The sequence below is a fragment of the Narcine bancroftii genome, chromosome 1 (genome assembly GCF_036971445.1).
Source record: "Narcine bancroftii isolate sNarBan1 chromosome 1, sNarBan1.hap1, whole genome shotgun sequence".
Taxonomy (NCBI): domain Eukaryota; kingdom Metazoa; phylum Chordata; class Chondrichthyes; order Torpediniformes; family Narcinidae; genus Narcine; species Narcine bancroftii.
The window spans coordinates 104,295,418-104,315,107 of NC_091469.1; the positions used below are offsets into that span (position 1 = coordinate 104,295,418).

General features: G+C 41.2%; 1 protein-coding gene across 2 annotated transcripts; it reads right to left on the reverse strand.

Moving 5' to 3' along the window:
- Positions 1–157: 157 nt before the first annotated feature.
- LOC138762092 (tubulin beta chain-like) lies at positions 158–14,438 on the reverse strand. 2 transcript variants are annotated; one of them, XM_069935390.1, is made up of 4 exons: positions 14,292–14,438; positions 3,696–3,804; positions 3,513–3,623; positions 158–2,228 (listed from the first exon to the last, which is right to left on the reverse strand). In XM_069935390.1, the coding sequence occupies exons 1-4, from the start codon at positions 14,346–14,348 to the stop codon at positions 1,174–1,176; spliced, it is 1,332 nt and encodes a 443-aa protein (XP_069791491.1). In that variant the 5' UTR covers positions 14,349–14,438; the 3' UTR covers positions 158–1,173. The 2 variants fall into 2 exon arrangements, with proteins under 2 accessions (XP_069791491.1, XP_069791501.1); XM_069935400.1 differs by lacking the exon at positions 14,292–14,438 and adding an exon at positions 6,116–6,136.
- Positions 14,439–19,690: the final 5,252 nt, after the last annotated feature.

Below are 19,690 nucleotides of genomic sequence, written 5' to 3' on the forward strand. Positions count from 1 at the left end.
CTCTAGAACAAAAAATCTGGAGAAAGCAACTGGCGTGACAAATGAACACCATTGGTGAAGCACAATTAAATTACTGCCAGAAATGCTGCACCCAAAGTTATTCTGGAGTACAAAATCTCCATGAGCACCACTTTTGGGAAAAAAAACGCAACAACCATTTCAAGTCAGTGTGCTACTTTAATGATCAAACATGATTCAAGACATGAACTTTTCATACAAAGGTTTTAGAACATTAGCTTTCAGCCAAAATTTGGGATTGTAACATTTAAATGAAGTGGCCAATAAAATGAAGTTTTTGCATTTTGCCTGAAGCATCGATAGCCTTGTCCTAAAACAACCATCTTTGCAGAAAAAGTCTGCTTTGCATTAATGAAGCTGCTACTTTTTGTCAACTCCAAGCTTGTCAAGCTAGAGGATATAGTCACAGAACTGGATTTGTTCCAAGTAAAAATTAATAGAGAAAGTAGACAAGTGGTGTGGTCTCCACTTATCAGATGATCTCTGGAAAATCCACCCAAGCAAAAAGTAGCAACTTCACTGAATAGACAGCAAAGAGTTCAGATCAATAGAAACACACAATGGCAATGATTCATCCAAAATATCAACATCCATCTTACAATTTTTCACTTTCACAATGATTTCACAACCTCTGCCTCAAATATCTAGGCCTTGGAATACTACCCTCAAAACAGAATAAAAATCAAATATTTCTGGAGAGTAAAAATGTTGAAGATGAAAGTCTGTGAAGACAAGCCAGTGTCTCCATACTTAGATACTCTCTTGTACACTCTCTCTTGTACACTAGCAAATTTTGTTGCTGGCGACCTTTACCCTTGAGGCAGAAGCAGATCCCACAACAAAAGACGCTCAATTTTGCACCAAACTCCCAGCCTAATCTGCTCAGCAAGGAGCCAATATAGGACAGAGCAATGTCCTCAGTGGGGAGCACTCACCGCGATTCCTTCCAAGAGCAAAATATTTAAATTTCTGTTGCAAAGGAGATTTTGTCACTACATGTACAAGATTCCATCATCCAAGTCAATGCCCCATATTAAAGGTTAGAAATGAACAGCATTCAAGATAGAATTGCACAACAGAGGAATGGTGTAAAGTAGAAGAAAAAGGACACACAGAGCTCAATGACATGGACAAATTCTTTGACCACAATACAGATTAGGCAACCTCTTCATCCTCCTCAAATTCACCCTCTTCCTCAGCTGTGGCATCCTGATATTGCTGATACTCAGATACCAGGTCATTCATGTTGCTCTCAGCCTCAGTAAACTCCATCTCATCCATGCCCTCACCAGTGTACCAGTGCAAGAAGGCTTTTCTCCGGAACATGGCAGTAAACTGCTCAGAGATGCGTTTAAACAGCTCCTGAATAGCTGTACTGTTGCCAATGAAGGTGGCAGACATCTTGAGGCCTCGAGGTGGAATGTCACAGACAGCAGTTTTGACATTATTAGGGATCCATTCAACAAAATAGCTGCTGTTTTTATTTTGCACATTCAACATCTGTTCATCCACCTCCTTCATGGACATACGGCCACGGAAAATGGCAGCAACGGTCAGGTAACGACCATGCCGAGGGTCACAGGCAGCCATCATGTTCTTGGCATCAAACATCTGTTGTGTGAGCTCGGGTACTGTGAGGGCACGGTAATGTTGGCTACCACGGCTAGTCAGAGGAGCGAAACCAGGGATGAAGAAGTGCAGGCGGGGGAAGGGGACCATGTTCACTGCTAGTTTACGAAGGTCAGCATTGAGCTGACCAGGGAAACGCAAGCAGGTTGTTACACCACTCATGGTGGCTGACACAAGGTGGTTCAGGTCACCATAAGTGGGAGTAGTAAGTTTGAGGGTTCGAAAACATATGTCATACAAAGCCTCATTATCAATACAAAAGGTCTCATCAGTATTTTCCACAAGCTGATGGACAGATAAAGTTGCATTATAAGGCTCTACTACAGTGTCTGATACTTTAGGTGAAGGCACAACACTAAAAGTGTTCATAATTCTGTCTGGGTATTCCTCACGGATTTTGCTAATAAGGAGTGTGCCCATTCCAGAGCCAGTACCACCACCGAGTGAATGAGTGAGCTGGAATCCCTGGAGACAATCACATCCCTCTGCTTCCTTCCGCACCACATCCAGAACAGAGTCCACCAGCTCAGCTCCTTCAGTGTAGTGACCTTTGGCCCAGTTGTTGCCAGCACCACTTTGCCCTAGAACAAACAAGTTTCTAATTAATTGAATAGAAGCAAATTTAGATTTGATTATTTCATATTTATCTGAAGAATTCCCATTATATACAAAGTTCAGTCTCAGCAGAGGAAATGGCCTTAAAGTAATTCAAGCGGTCTTGAAGAGAAGCAAATAGTTGAAATCAATGACCGAATTCAGATGGCCCTGGGTCAAGTTTCTAGGACAACTTGCACAACTTAAACTAGAGCAGCAACAAATGTGACAAAATGATTTAGTCCCATAATGTGCATTTCCAAGAACTGGTGCTGCAGCTGAACAGATTAATACACCAAGAATCCTTTCAAAGCATGGAACTACAGGAGGGCACAATTTCAGGATTGAAGAACATCTTTTAAAAACACCAGTTGGTGCTAAAGAATTTCTTTAGAGTGGCTAATCTGTAGAATTTGTTGCCACAGGCAGATGTGGAGGCCACATCATTGGGTGTATTAAAGGCAGACATTGATAGATTCTTGATTAGTCAGGGCATCAAAGATTATGGGATGAAGACCACGCAGTGGGGCTGAGTGGGAAAATGGATCAGCTCATGATTAAATAGCAAGGTACACTCAATGGGCTGAATAAACAACTTTTGCTTCTGTTTTATGGTCTTATGGGAAGACTAACAGAGCACAAAAGCAATGGCATATTGCAACAAGTGGCAATATCATTAAGTAGATGGTGGTAATGCAGAATTGCATTGCTAGGGAGTTGCCAAGGATCACACATTAAATGATGGATGGGGATTTAGCAAGCACAATTGGGTACAAGGAAGAACAGCCAAATCAAGATTTCTGGGGTCAGCAAAGATAAGAAAACAAAGACTGCACACAAATATGGGAAAGGCAAGATGAATATTCCTGGGTTCCAACAGAAATTCAAGGATGATGCCCTAAAATGCAACAGAGCCAAACCCACCTTTTATGAATTTAAGTAATTTAGCACTCTCTTGTAAACAAAATGTTATTGCCTCAAGGGGCCAATGGAACATGAATAGGATGGAATTACTGATTTTCTGACAATTTCCTCTGGGTAGCTGAAGCTTGGTAATAACTCCTCATATTATCAGATTCCAAATAAAATTTGAACTCTAGGAGCAAGCACTAGCCAAAGTACAATCAGATTTTGCCAAGTGCCATGAAACTTTTAGAAGCTGTTACAATTTACTCATCCAATGATCAAATATACTTCAGTTAACAAAAAATTACTTCCCCCTCACCTTTCCCTAGGCTGGAGTCAAAGCCATTTGCACAAGCTTCACTTACCAAACACAAAGTTATCTGGCCTGAAGATCTGGCCAAATGGACCAGAACGAACAGAGTCCATAGTACCAGGTTCCAGGTCCACAAGGATAGCACGAGGCACATATTTTCCACCTACAAATAGTACAGAACAGGTTAGCTCTTTCTGGAAAAAAGAAACCAAGAAAGTTTAAGACTGATTCATACCTGATGCTTCATTGTAATACACGTTGATCCTCTCCAGCTGCAGGTCAGTATCACCATGGTAGGTACCAGTGGGATCAATGCCATGTTCATCACTGATGACTTCCCAAAACTAAAAGAAATTGTTGGACATGTTGAAAGATACAAGTTCACTCACAACATTAAAAATTTTAACTCTGCCCGAAGTTGCAAGTTATTTCCAATTTACTGCAGAACCTCCAATAGCTTGCATTTCTTCTACATAATTGCTTCAGGGATCAAGACCACTTTGGCCAACTGAGTATGCCCACTCAAATTTCATTCTTTACCCATTTTCCCTGCAAACTATTCTATACCTCCACACTGAGAAAATCCTCTATATTTTATTCACAACCCTAACCTACAGATAGCAAAAGGTAACCATCATCAGGTCAATAAGATGACCCGTCACTATTATATAAATAACTATTCACTTTGCAGCTCATTCTGAAACTGGAATGCTAGTTCCCAAATTATTTGCATGGTTTTGTGCAGCTTCCTCCTTCCACAGAATTTTATACAAGAACAGGTTGAAAGATCAGAAATCCTTCATCCCTGCAGGATTGAAATACCATTCTTCAATGCTCAGAGGTCACAAATACGAGTTGAGAGTAGTCAAGTTTGGCAGTGACCACGTGCTACTACGTACCAAACCCCAGAACAGCAACAATACCTGTCACAAGAAAAACTGCAAGGAAAAGCCATCAAAGACTAATTGGCCATTAAATTCTTCATGTATAGAAAGTGCGAGGAGTAAAAGTGCAGATGAAGGTTCTGCTTTTGTTCTCTAGGTTCTGATTCTCTACAAGGAGAGAAAAGTTCAAAGGAAACTATCTGAAATAGTTACACATTCACACTCTTGAAAATTATATGCAACAAAATTCCTCAAACCTCATTTGCCACCCTTTAAGCTTGCTCTTTTTGCATGACCTACAGTGCCTCCTGGTTCTCTCCATCTTCCAGCATCTGGCACACTATCCCCTTCCCAATTTAAGTATCACTTTCAGGCACTCTGCAGAACTGCTTCCAAATTTCAAAACTCTGGATGCTAGAAGCCGAAAACAAAATAAAATGCTTGAACCACTCAGTTCACACAAGAAAATAGTGTAATCTTTCAGAGAAAACCTATCAGAACTGGGAAAGGTAGAACAAATGAACTGTTCTGATAGGATCATACCTAGACTGCAAAGAGTTACGAAGGAAAAAAGACTAAAGCAACAATCTGGGGTTGGGGGAGGTGAAGAGTAGAGAAAATACTAACATTTAATCACCCACTTTTGGTTGCCCTCAAAATGACTGAGTTGCTCCAGTTCTAGAGCAATGGGTATACTCGCATTGCTTTTAGGAAATGAGTTCCAGCAATAGTGAAGAAATGGCAAGATATTCTCAAGTTAGGACAGTGTGTGGTCTGCAGGGTAATTTTCACGTGGTGCTCCCATTTGTCCTTCTAACCAGTAAAGGTCAGAGATTTGCAAGGCACAGTCCAGGGAGTCTTGGTGAGTTACTACAACACACCAACAGGTGCATCAAATCCATTTGTGCACATCCCATCACTAGAAACAAAATGGGTTTTGGGTTTCTCAGTTTCAATTGACAAAGGGGATTCAACTTGAAATGCTACTTCTTTCCACACATGCTGCCTGAGCAGAATTTTTGTTTTTGCCACCAAATCAGATCTCTAGCATCCTGTCTTAGCTTCATATCATCTAGAATTAATTTCTGTCCCACCTTCCTAATATCAGTTTGTAAGCAGTATGGAATCCAAATACAGAGCAATATTTTTCTGAAGAACACGTGCTCATTTGAGATCAGCATGGCCTGGTGTTGGGCAGATTATGCCCCATCAATTTGACAGGTTTTTTTTAAGGTGAAGGTAGCTGATGAGGGCAGGGCAGTAAATGTCTACATGAACTTCAAGGACCAGAGAATACCCAAGGATTAGATCAGTTATAGATTTGGGCAGACAAATTGACAGATGGAAATGGATCTAGACAAGTGCTAGAAGCTACATTTTGGGAAGAGGAAGATGTGGAGAGAAATCTGTTTCAGGATCATGGCTCCTTGAAAGTGGCTACACAAAAGGACAGGGCAGAACAAAATGGTGTCTGGTAAGCTTACTTTCATTGGGCAGGGTAGAATATAAAAGTCAGGAAGCCATGTTGCTGCTTTCCAAAACTTTGGTTAAACCACACCTGGTGTGCAATTCTGGTTGCTCCATTGCAGAAAGGATGTGAGGATTTGGAAAGGATAAAGAGATTTACTGGGTGTTGCCTGCATTAGAGTATTAGGTAATAGTTATCTCTGGAGTGTCAGAGGGAGAGGGGCGACCTCAGTTTATAAAATTATGAGATGCATTGATAGGTGGAGAACCAAAATCTTTTTGACTTGGTAAAAATGTCACATACTAGAGGATGTGGTGGAGTCGGATTAAAAGCTGTGCTGGGAAAGTATTCCTCCCTCCTGACCCCAAAGTAGGTGCCTGGGAGATCCTTCCTGTAGTGGTGGAAGCAGAAACAATAGTAGCATTTAAGGGGAGTCTAGATAGATATGAAAATGCAGGGAATAAAGGGATATGCATCATGTGCAAGCAGGGTTTTAGTTTAATCTGGGCATCATGTTTGTTTCAGACAAGTAGGCCGAAGGGTGTCTTCCCAGGTTGTACTGTTTATGTAGCTACAATATCTTTTTGAATATTTTATTTTTGATTTCCAAAGACTCATGCAAATCCAAAACAAAATATTACATTAATTTTCCATGTAATGTGGTTTAGGCCCCTCCCTATCTCTCAAATTATACAAATACCCAAATATAAAATGCAAACATACAAAACCACCTAAATACCAACAAAGACAACAATCTTCCTCAAAGCTATAGGACCTCAGATGTTACATAAAAATAGGTAGAGAAAAAAAACACCATCTGCGCTGCATTCCCCATTTCATATTCTTAATCCTTTACCTGCTGAGACACTGTTTTTCACTTATGGGGGGGGGGTGGTGGGTGGGTGTGAATTATATCTGTGAACCTATGTGACTCAGAGATGGTTGCCACACTTCAATGAATGTGTCATAACTCTTCCAGGGGAATGCAACACTATTTCCATCGTTCAATATTTAGCTGGTAGTTAAATTCCACGTAACCACTATACACTTCCTGGTTACTGACAAGGTGACCTTCACGAAATGAATTTGGTGTTTGACAGTCTAAAGTGTACGTCGCCAATGTCCCCTAGAAGGTCCAACTCCAGATCCTGTGGAAAATCTACCTTGTAAATTTTTACAGTGTCCCCAGGTCTTCCCAGAAGGATCTCATCCTTGTACACAGTCAAGTGGAGTGGACAAAAGTTCCAACCTCCACATCGCATCTGAAGCACATTTCCAAAATTTCTGGCTTTAAATGTTATCAGCGTGCTGATTAAAAATTCCCCAACATCGTTCATCAATTGTTATGCCAATGTTCACCCTCATCTTTCCTATCTGATGCAAGCTTGCCTTCAGGCCTTTACTTTGGATTATTGACTACATTCTAGGGATAAATTTACATACAATCCCCTTTTGAATTAGAGTCTCCATGTCACTACAGTCAGGCAGAATCATTAATGATCCCAGTTTGTCCCTTCGGAAAGATCTTAATTGCAGAAAACAGAAGAATGTTCTATTTGATACTCTTATTTAGTCCTCAACTGCTCGAACGACAAGCTGCCTTTGATCGTAACAATCCTTAATACACCTGATCCCCATTAGGTATCCAGGATCTTATTGCCTAGAGGCATAGGTCAAGGGTGAGATAATCTCACCTTCAATCCAATACAATAATTTATCCTTTGCCATGTCTGGCAAATATTTTATCATGGGGTTATGTTCCCCCACCAAAAAAACTAATTTGGTGTCCCATTTGTATACAAATTCTCCTACCATATGTAACCAATTTGTGCCCAAGGGGAACTGCCTCCCTCAAAAAATGAGGCCACAAACCTTGCCATTTTAATACCCCCAATTTATATTCCCAGGTCAACTTTTCCATGGAGACTCCAGACACCTTACCACAATGAAATGTTTGACACATCCATCAAGCATTTTAAAGAACCACTGGGACAACAAAATGCACAGTCTTGGCATCACTTCCATTTTTACAATTAACTAGGCCCACCAATGTTATGGGCAGTTTTCCCCCATCTGGCCAGGTCCTCCTCAATCTTCTGGAGAAAAAGGAGATAAATTTATATACATGTATTGCGTAGGTCTTTATCCACACTTATCCCTAGGTAGTTAATGCCTTCCTGCAGCCATGTAGATTTGCTTTCCCATTGATTGGGTCTCTGATCTCCTTTTGACAAAGGCATGATTTTGTTTTAATCCAGATTCACCTTATACCAGAGACCTTCCCATAATCCTCCAGTATAGTCTTCAGTCTGGCTAACGACCCCCTCCCACCCCACTGCAGGTTCTGTCAAATACACCAACATATCAATAGCAAACAGGTTGATTTTGTGTTCCATCTGGCCCACCTTGAACCCCTTTATGTCTGGATCCCACTGAATGGTTTCCATTAATATGGAAGAGCTGGAGACAGTGGTCAGCCCTGCCTACTAGATCTATTCAGCAGCAACACGAGAGACATTTGTCTGTTTAAGATGATTTTAGCCTGAGGTTTAATACAATGTCCTTACCCAATTGATAAATATTTGACCAAGACCAAATTTCTCCAGTCTTAAACCAAAAATTCCACTCCATTCTATCAAAGGCATTCTCCGCATCCAAGGACATGGCCACTGGAGCTACAATATTCAGTTGACAGAACCAAGTGACCTTACGAGTCCCTGGACAGGAGGTAGAGCAGGCTGCAACAGGGCTGGGCCCACAAATGTCTATGATATACATCAACAATCTGGAAGAGGGGACTAAGTGTAGTGCATCCAAGTTTACTGAGGACACTACATTGGATGGGAAAGGAAATTGTGCAGATATGAAATGTCTGCAGAGATATAGATAGGTTATATAAGTGGGCATAGGTCTGGCAAAGGGAGCACAATGTTGGCAAATGGGATGAGTATTTAAATGGAAAGCAACTGCAGCATGCTGCCATGCAGAAGGACTTGTGCATGAATCACAAAGAATTGGTTTGCAGGTGCAGCAGGCTATCATATCAAGAAGGCAAATAGAATGTTGGCCTTCATTACTGGAGGAATTGAGGAGCAAGGAGGTCATGCTGCAAGGGTTCAAGGCACTGTTGAGGTCACATCTAGAGTTCTGCAAGCAGTACTGCTCTCCTTACTTGAGGAAGGATGTACTGGCTTTGAGGCAGTGCAGAGAGGTTCACCAGGTTGATTCCTAAGATGAGGGGGTTAGCCATGAGGAGAGATTGAGTCATTGGGAACCGTACTCGCTTGAAATTAGAAGAATGAGAGGATCTTACGGAAACATACAAAATTATGAAAGGCATAGATAAGGTAGTGGTAGGTAAATTGTTCCCATTGGTGGGGAGACCAGAAATAGGAGACAATCTCAAGATCCAAGGTTTAAGATGGAGATGAGAAACTGCTTTTCCCAGAGTGGCAAATCTATGGAAATGGCTGCCCATTGAACATATATTCAGTAAATATATTTAAGACGAAGAGTTTTTTAAAAAAATGTAGTAGGAAAATTAAAGGACAGGAAAAAGGGTGGTAGGTGGAGATGAGTATCATCAGATCAGTCATGAGCTCATTGAATGGCAGAGCACACGCAACAGGCCTGATGGCCTATTCCTATCGCTTCTCCTATTTCTTGTGTTCACCTTTACTTCCCATCTACAACCCATTTCTCAGTTCCATTTTTAATATGTTATCAACTTGTTAAAATGCAGTGTAACATTGTGGTTACAAAAACTTGGCGTTCAAACTGTTGCAAACACAAGACATCTCAATTTCCAGCTTTCAGTGAATAACCCCATCAATTACAACACTTCCATCTTCACACAAGAACCAAGTGAGGATTTCTACCACTATCAGTCTTCTCTACTCTCACCATTAAATATTCTATCCTTCTATTTAACTAATTTTTCTCTGGATTGTCTTGCAATTTTATATGCAAATTAAACTGCCTTCAGCTTCCCTTTCAAAACTAAAACACCAGTGGCCACTCTCTCAACTGAAGTTTTTCAGTCCCAGCAACACCTCTTAAACCATCTTACACTCCAAAATTAAAGCTAATCCACTGATCCAGTAAGCAATTAGGAGTGCACAAGGTGCATGGAGACAGACAAATATAATCAATTAAACTGTACTCCTAAGTGATCTTCATTGTAAGGATTTGAGAACACCAGTAAAGATATACACTGCAATTCTACAGATCCTGAGTTTGCACCTGGTGAATTGAACACAATTTTGCCTCTTACCTAAAAGACATTTTTGTCGGTGTTGGGGGGGGGGAAGAGGGCAACAATGAAATAGGGTTTGATGAATAAAGTTCAAGTAGCTTACACATGCATTTTTCAGAAATTGGATAAGTAATTCAAATTTAAAATTGTTATTTGCCCACAAGATGAGCAGAAAGCAATTTCCTTAGCCAAGGAATAAGAATCCAGGGTTGGTTCTAGAGGAAGGTGCAAGCATTTAAAAATAATTAAAAAAAAGAAATCTTTGAACTTGACTTCAGGTTTGAAGAGTCTCAGTTATTGACTACATTAAAGAATTCTTGAAAATTCAGGGAAACATGGCTGGTTAGGAGAAAAGTGAAGTGCATGAAAGCTGGAGGCTAACTGTGTAGATCTAGCAAAATTTTGTCCATAAAGACAAATATCCTGAAAGGAAACAAAGTATCAAAGCATCATGGGAGTAACTATTTTAATTGACATCCAGGGGATTGGTGCCTCACTGCAATTTAAGAAAAATCTGCAAGTTGGGCAAGAGCAGGGGGGATCATGGAGGGTAATGTTGGGTTGCTTTTATGTCATACCAAATATTAGCAATATGAAGTGGGCAAAGGCAACATGAAATAGTTGTGTCATTAACAAGTTTTATTCATTTGCATAGAAATGGAACTTTTTAAAAATTAAACTACAAAAATGTGATCACAACTTCCAGTAGATGCTACTTGAACATTTGTACGTGTGAACATCTGGCAAACTTGAACCTTATCTGATAGAAACCACAAAGTTGCAGGTGTCACAGGAATTTAGCTGGTTTTTGTAACTGCAAGAGTCTAAGTCAACCATTTATTTGCTCCAAAACACACTATTGAAACTCATACCATACAAAGTATGGCCTTAAAGTGCTATTTTGCCAGTACTCACGTATTACAATAGCTCTCATCTATTTCTACTGCTGACATTTTCAATGCACTCCCAGTTCATGTGGTATTTTGGAAAATCAAACAGTATCATTTGATTTCTACTGATGAACGAAAATTAGGAAGACTGAGTTCTATCTGGCACCTGATTTGTGTACACTTCCAATACTACAGAGTGCACAATTCTGCCAGAAGTACCTAAATTTCTCTAGGGTTACTTTTATTGCAATCAGGCAGTACCACTGGCAGAGGACATTGTAAGTTAGTCTATCATTTAAACTACAAACTCATCAACCAGTGCTGAATTTAAAAAAAATGAAAAATTGTTATCCTTATGTCAAAAGGTTGCAAAGGAGGAAATAAAGATTCAACACAGGTAAACTATAAATGGAGAACTGCATTCACCAAAGAAAAATTTATGTTCCCAAATGTCATGTCAAAATATTAGATTGAACAGGACAGATTATGCATCCAAAGGACAAAACTTAAAAGCATTAGACACCCTCTCCTTTTACATACTCAAGTAGTGCAAAAAAAAGATTGTTCATGATAATGACTCAGTCTGCTAGCCAGAACAGCTGTTTGAAAACGTTCTCTGGAAAGTCACCAAGGATTTCTGCATTTCTCGCTAGTCATTACATGAGGCAAGGCCCTGCAAGATGGATTTTCATTCAAGCAGATGACTGCAGTTTCTACCACTCTCCTTTGAAGAAGACCGCAGAGCCCACCTCACTGACAAAAGGCAAAGGAGGAAAAACCCAACACCCAACCCCAACCAACCAATTTTCCCCTGCAACCGCGTCTGCCTGTCCCGCATCGGACTTGTCAGCCACAAACGAGCCTGCAGCTGACGTGGACATTTACCCCCTCCATAAATCTTCGTCCGCGAAGCCAAGCCAAAGAAAGAAAGAATTGAAGTGAACAAATAGATGTTTCAAATTGAACTAGAGATTGGAAGTTCAGTTATTTAACCACATCATGGACTTTGGAACTAAATATTTCTTCTTTTAAACCAACTCTTAAATTTAGATCAGCTGCCCTATTTGTAATTTACCATTAGAACTAATTTTATCTTATTGTTCCTGGGAACAAATGCCCCTTGAAAGTAATTGCACAAAAATTTGGAACAGCCCATTGTTAATCACCATTTCCTCTGTACAATTTAAAGTAAATAGAGGACAACTATTTACAAGTGCAAGGAGGCTAAGAACTAAGCAGACTTCATAGACAAGGCAACAGTCATTAAAGTAGCCATCTCTTTCTCCATTTTATTAAAAGTTCTCAATTAGAACCAGAGCCAAAACCAGTTTCATGGTGACATTCAGTGAGCGAACATCAACTTGTTCTTAGCATTAACATTTAGGCTTTATCTACCATTTCCACCATCAGACCGCCCAAATGTTCAAAATGAAAGTTATCTAGAGATAAATCCACTAGTTAAATAATACATGTAATTTTTTTTAATATAAATGGGGGAAATATTAAAACAGGTGGCAGCTTTGGAGAACACTAGTTGGGAATTAACACTAACCATGGCACTCAAAAAATTGAAAATGCTGCCCACAAAATCTAGGATTCCAAAGATACAAGGGAGATGGCATTCACCCTTATTGATAAATTGTCAAAGAACAGGTTTAATCAATGAAAAAAGGACAAAGAATAGGGTGAGACGAGGGTTGCCACAAGGATAAATTCCGCAGTGAAGTAGATTAAGAGAATAAAAAGTGTGATGTTGCCAATGGTTCTGTAGGACATGCCCATTTGATCAGGCAGTACTAATAGAGTGAGGTACCAAGAAATCTCACCAAAACAGCTCATTAGCTTGCTTCCAATTTCTTCTGACACCAGCAGGCCAAATAGGTGTTCATGTACTAGGATCACAAATCTATTAGCACTTTTTTTAGTCCAACTCAGTTTTTCATGCTTCCTTCCAAAGTAGATCTCATTACACGCTATCTAACTTCTCCCCACTTGTATTCTCCTCGACTTGCTAACTCATCAAGTGGACATTCAAATTTGGCTTTTGGACAATTCCTTTTTTAAAGTCATCAATACAATAGCTGAAGCCTGTGCTGAATCTTAGGACACCAAAACAGTTAATGATTGCCATTCTTGAAGTGAACCAACTAGCTCGCTGTTGGTTAGCCACTCATCTATTCCAATATTAACCTTGGCTCAATACACTCACCTTGTACAACAAAACTTCATGTAGCACCTTTTAAAAGTCCAAATAACACCAACATCTACACTGTTCATTATGCCCTTGAATTCGAGCAAATTTGTCAATGTCATGTTCACTCTTAATCATCATCTCTTTATGTCCTGTTAGTATCTCCATTGCCAGGGATAGGATAAGCATCCCATGTAGTTTTCCATTTTTAGTCTCCCCCTTTCCATAGGGGCATTACATCGCCTGCAACCTCTCAGAATCTAGACATCTTCAACCAAATCAGCCATCTCCTCAATCTTTTCATGCAGATCAGATCCACAAGATCAAACCTGGACCGAAGCTGCAAGGCAGCTCTGCTTAGCTGCAACAGTTCACATTTCCTACTTGCTTCCCAACCTTGAATGCCTATTTAACAACTCTTCCTCATCACGTGCAGCCCTTTCTGTTCTCTATTCTACACCAGTTTACTCTCATGGCAACCCTGTCTCTTTTTTTTGCTCTTTTGCAATATTTGCCCCATTCGAGCAGCTCACTGCTCCTGACCTTCCACTAAATATCACAACCTTTTCTTCAAATCTGAAGCTACCCTTAAAATTCCTTGGCGGTGGATTGATCTTCAGCAGAATTCGCGGATTTAAACAGCATATTTATTCCTTAACTGGCTGTTCCTACCGCTCTGCCATTTTTTATTTTATTTTCAGCTGACTCCAGCCGCACAATACGCTTGCTATTTAAATTAAATTTAGCATTAGATCTTCGCCAAGAAGCCCAATTAGTCAATTTAATCTGCAAACTAAATAGAGACAAAAGGTGCCCGTTCCTCTAATTTAGGAGCTCCCAGCATTAATTTTCAGCGATGATTTATATGCCGGGTTAATCTCGATGCATCCCTACTCCCTCGCACGATGCCCAGACCGACGCCAGGCCGGGCCCCTGCAGAGGCTCGGCCCGCCCATCACCCATTGCCACGATCAGGGAGTGGCGCTGCGCAAACCACGCTGGAACACACAACGGGCTCTCGCACCCGACTAGGCCGGCGTCCACCCCCTGACGGGGAGTGACCGGACCCCGCCGCCCTTGCGCAACGCGGACGGGTAATGTCAGCCACTGCGCCGCTTCCTCGGAGCGGCGCGCCTCACCCACCTTGGCCCCGATCTGGTTACCGCACTGGCCGGCTTGAATATGCACGATCTCCCTCATTCTGCCGACTCCGAGTCCCGCTACTGCCCAGCAAATTAAAAATCTAAGCTCAACTGCGCTAACCGTTCGCTGCGTCGCGCTTAATATACTGCAGCCCCACCACGGCCGCCCAGCGCCGCCTCTGATTGCTCAGAGACGCTGTCCATCAACCGGCCACCGCAAACCGCCCCTCCCTTTGCACACGGCACGCGCTCGCCAGCCGCCTGTTCTGACTTGCCCGCTTCCCATTGGCTGCGGTCTGTCTGGCCGGCAACCTCTCGGCTCGGCGAAGTGCCCGCCTTCCGCCTTTGGGGTGGGCGACCGCGGCTGTTAGCAGTGCGCGCGCTGGCGGGCGGCGCGCCGTTCAAGGGGGTCAGCGAGAGGATCGAAACGAATTTCTCCCTCGTCTGGTGGAATGAGACAGAACGGACGTCTTTGTTCGTTCGCGGGCGTGAGAAAAGGCGTGTGGCCGCCCCCGCCTTTCCCGCCCCTGCCCGGGACCGCGGTCATGGAGGGCGCCATGTGCGGGAGAAGGCGACACGGCGCGTTGAAGTCCCTGGCAGCCATCTGCGTCGTTGGCTTTCATGCAGGCTGGAGAGGATGAGTGAAGCTGCCCCGATGCTGCAGGCTTTCGGGTCGAGAGCTTGCGGACGTCAGCCTGGGAGAAAGGCAACGGCCGCAACTTCACCCGGTAAACGGGTGGTCGGACCCATTTACGCCTGAGCCAGAACGCGCCGAGATGCGGGAGGAAGGAGCCTGGGCGGGGTTGCAGGGTCCACAGGAGACCAAGATGTATTGGCTACGTTTCGGGCCCGAGCCCCTCTTCAAGGAAGAAGCAGAATGGGCAAAGAGCAGGAACTCTCAGCAGACAAACGGGGCGTGGGGCTCCCCTCCCAGCCCACCACGGTCGGTTCAAGCCCCCATCTCCTGCCGATAAACGGGACATTTCGCACAGTTGCCCTTGTGGAAGCTTCACCAAAGAAGCAGGTGCAAAGGAGGAAGGGTTGGAAAGATTAAAAGCGTTGGAGGTTCCCATCAATTAGGGCAAATGTTGATTTTTCCAAGAATGACCTTCTGGTGAGGGTGATTATTCTGATTTATTGACATCACATCTGCAACCCTGAGATTGTTTTCACTGCGGGAGAGGCAGAATTACCACTTATTGGAAGTGGGGGGGGGAGAACCCCCCCCCCCCCGTAACCCAAATGAAAGCTTCTATTAGCTAGAGATGGACAGCATCCCTCGAGTTGCTGCCTCATACTGACCCGGAGTCGAACTGGGGAGGGAGGGAGGGTTGTGGCATGTCAGCCTTTATGGGGAATAAAGGGGAGGAATCACGAGCTGGCCACTGAGAGCAGGGTGGAACATAAAAGGTCAAGGTATACAAGTGGTTTCATCACATTATACATATAAAGAACTGCAAACATAACAAACTGACGGCAAAACAGAGGAATTAAAAAAAAAGCACAAGTAAGAGACCTTAAACGAGTCCCTGATTGAGTTTGTTGTTAGGAGCCTGAAATTTTCAGGGAACATTTGAGATTAAGCAGAGGAACCTAGGTTTCCTTGAGCTTGAGATGAGATATTGTATACAAAATTCTAAATTCCTTGATGGGAATGCATGTCGGGATGTTGTTTCCTATGCATGGAGTGTCCAGAACCACAAGTAGTGGTCCCTTATTTTGAGTCTGTAATAGAAAGCATTTGTTTCCCCCAGAAGGAAGTGAATGACATTCTCAACCCAAGGGCACTGTGGAGACTGAATGATAGATTTCTGGAATATTGGGTTATGGTAAAGTGATGCTGAGATTAAAGATCAACTGTTTTCCTATTAAAGATGACCCAAGGACCAAGTGGATTGGGGTTGCTATTTAATAAGGGGATTGTGTTGTGGAGAAGGTTGGTGGGTGAGTTCTGGGAGGAATAATGAGGACCAATATGTCTCACAAATGACTGTCTTGCCTAATTTCACTGGCATTCTGTACCTTGGCTGGTGAGGGGAAGTGAATATATTCTTCATCAATCATCCCCATACTTATTCCATCTTTGAAGTGATTAGATTTTGTTTTGTTATTTTCTCAACCTCTGATAATGGTTGAACAATTAGAGATTACATTTAATCTTCTAAATTATCCTTGCAATACCAGTTCTTTCTCCATGATGTAATTTTATTGCTCCTCTGTGAGGAACTTAAAGAAGCAGATGATTGTTGCTGGACAACACATCAAAAGGGGAATGTGAAATTCTAGTGCAAGTATCAACAAAGAGAGGAAGTATTAATAATTCAAAATTCAAATTTATTGTCAAGTAAAACATAACATCACATACCAACCCTGAAATTCTTTTTCCTGTGGGCCAGGCAGAATCCCTGTTTATCGGTAGTGTAAAGAAAAGGTGCATATACAAAAAAAAGAAATGTAAAGAAATTTCAATGCAGAAAATAAATATTCAATAATAAATTAAGTGCAAAATAAGAGTCCTTAAATGAGTCTCTGTTTACATTTGTTTATTAGGAGTCTGATGGTGATATAACTGTTGTGACGTCTATATCTCTTCTCCAATGGCAGCAGTGATAACAGAGCATGTCCTGGGTGGTGTGGATCCTTGATGGCTGATGCTCTCCGACAGCAGCATTCCATGTAGATTTTTTCGATGGTGGGGAGAGTTTTGCCTGTGATGTTCTGGGCCATGTCCACTACCTTTTGCAAAGCTTTCATTTTAGAGGTATTGGTGCAGCCAGTCAGCACAATTTCCATTACACATCTGTAAAAGTTTGACAAGGTTTTTGAAACCTCTGCAAAGTTCTGAGGAAGTCGAAGTGCTGGCATACTTTCTTTATGATGACAATTGTGTTGGGTCCAGAAAAGATCCCCTGATAGGGAGTCCCAGGAATTTAAATTTGATAAATTAGAGATTACACTTTAATCTTCTAAATTTTCTTCGTGGAAAAATCAGTTCTTCCTCCACAACAAACTTTTATTATTCCTCTGTGAGGAACTTAAAGCAGGAATTTTTTTTTTGTTGGACAACACATCAAAAGAGGATTGTGAAATTCTACACCTCTGATTCCCCCAATGATCACTGGATCGTACACCAATGGTTTTCCTAAAGTCCACAAACATCCCCTTGGTTTTGGTGACATTGAATGCAAGGCTGTTGTTATTACACCATTCAGCCAAGTATCCAATCTCCCTTCTGTATGCTGACTCATTTCCCCTTATTATAAACCCCACGACAGTGGTATAGTCAGCAAATTTGTAGATGGTGCTATTGACATACCAAGCTACACAGTCACAGGTGTAAAGCAAATAGAGCAGGGGGATAAGAATACAGCCCTGTGGTGCTTTGGTACTGATGGAGATTGTGGAGATGTTCTTACCAATCCTCACTGATTAGGGTCTGGAGGTGAAGACATCCAGGATCTAATTGTACAGTGGGGTATTGATGCCCAGGTCTTGGAGTTTGCTGATCAGTTTTCAGAAATGATGGTGTTGAATGCCAACTGTTGTCAATAAAGAGCATCCTCTTCAATATTTTTATTAGTTTCATCATATAAATGTTACATAGATACACAAGAGTAAAATAGAATATTGTTACAAGATCAAACCAGCAACCACAGAGAAGGCCTATCACTCAGGTAAAGATGAACAATTACTTTATTAAAAAAATTCACCTTCAAACTTTAATTCAAAATCCCCCCTTTTATAACAATGCCCACTGGTTACAATACAAATTTCTATAAATTCCCCAGCCCAAATATAATTTATGTAATTAAAGTCTGTTATATTTCCAACCAGCCCACAGAAAAACTTAGACTCAAAACAGACAAAACTTTGATCTCAACCAAAGCAAAGATCATAAACAAAATTCAGTTTGTTTAGTAAACTGAAGCCAAAAGATCTTTGAGAGAGAGCACAAAATTAGAAGTTGTCTTGTGTTGCTTGGAGAGAGAGGAACAATGGCTTGATCTTTATCCTTCTGGCTGCCTCCAGAATGTTCATCCCTTTTAAAATGCCCAACATTCTGAACTGCCTCCCAGTCAATGACTCTGCTTGGGCCTCCTTCCACTTCACAGCCACACCTAGTGGTGGTTAGTCTTCAGAGTCCAGAAATTTCTAGATAATTTTCTGCACATGCCCAGTCCATCTCCCACTCAGCAGTCCACCTTCACCTTTGCTCTCTAAAGCAACTGTTACTTTTCAACACAAAACCACACAACACATAGGCTAATACACACAGAACTCTAACAATATTAACAAATCTTATACGGTACTACAAGTAGTATTGTAACTTATGTTACATTAAAAACAAGTAGAAAAAAAAAGCACTAAACTACTGATCCACTTATCAAACCCTGGCCTACAAGAGGCCATTGTCTTAACACAGATAGACCACTACTGAAAATTTAAATAAAAGGTAAACAATAGGGTCAAAAACCAGAAAATAATGAATCTTACAAATTTTGAAAATAATTAAAGGACCCCATAAAGAAACAAAGTTAAGATTCATTTCAGTAGTGGGACATCTAATTTTTTTTTTCTGAAGTCAGATGTGCTATCATATCAGACAACCACTGAGTGTGAGTGGGATGGACAGCATCTTTCCATCTTATTAATATGGCCCTTCTAGTGATAAGGGAGGAGAGAGCAACTACATGGGATTGTGAAGCAGTCAATATCAAACCTGTTGCCCTACTTCTTCCAAAGAGAGAAAAAGATTTGGAGTCAATATTAAGAACTAAAGACAAGGTACAAAATACCCCTTCCCAAAAGTTGGAAAGAGAAGGACATAACCAGAACATATGATACAGTGTACCTTCAGTTGTACATTTGTCACATTTAGAAGAGAGATTAGAATAAAATTTAGCTAATTAAAGTTTAGAACAGTGGGCTCAGTGCACTATCTTAAACTGTATTAATTAGTGTCTAACACAAAGAGAGGATGAATGCACTCACTTCAAAATAGAATTCCATGTAGTTTCAGAAAATAACTTGAAAATCCTGTTCTATAATTTTTAAATTCTATCCAGTATACTACCCCTAGAATTTAGAAGTTATTCATAAATGCCAGATATCACCCCTTTATAATTTGGTTGGAAATTATAAATCATCCCTGTCATATTTGGTTCCAGATCTTCAGGGAGCTTCAAAATTAAAGAATTCAAAAAACTCCTAACCTGTAAATAATGAAAGAAGTGTTATTAAATTTGGTGGATAATTGTTCAAAAGAGGCAAGATCTTGGTCAGTAAAAATAACTAAAAAGGATTGGAAACCGATATTTTGAACTGACAGTTAACAAAAAAGGAATTGCCTAAAATAGGACTAATTAATAATCTATGGTACCAAAAATGTTTCCTAAATTG

What these genes read in the sequence shown, in the direction of transcription:
- LOC138762092 (XM_069935390.1), bottom strand. Translation starts at nt 14,348, where the DNA reads ATGAGGGAGATCGTGCATATTCAAGCCGGCCAGTGCGGTAACCAGATC. An exon ending in GTAACCAGATCGGGGCCAAG is followed by an intron (nt 3,805 to 14,291) that starts GTGGGTGAGGCG and finishes AATTTCTTTTAG; the next exon opens with TTTTGGGAAGTCATCAGTGA. An exon ending in GCCAGATAACTTTGTGTTTG is followed by an intron (nt 2,229 to 3,512) that starts GTAAGTGAAGCT and finishes TGTTTGTTCTAG; the next exon opens with GGCAAAGTGGTGCTGGCAAC.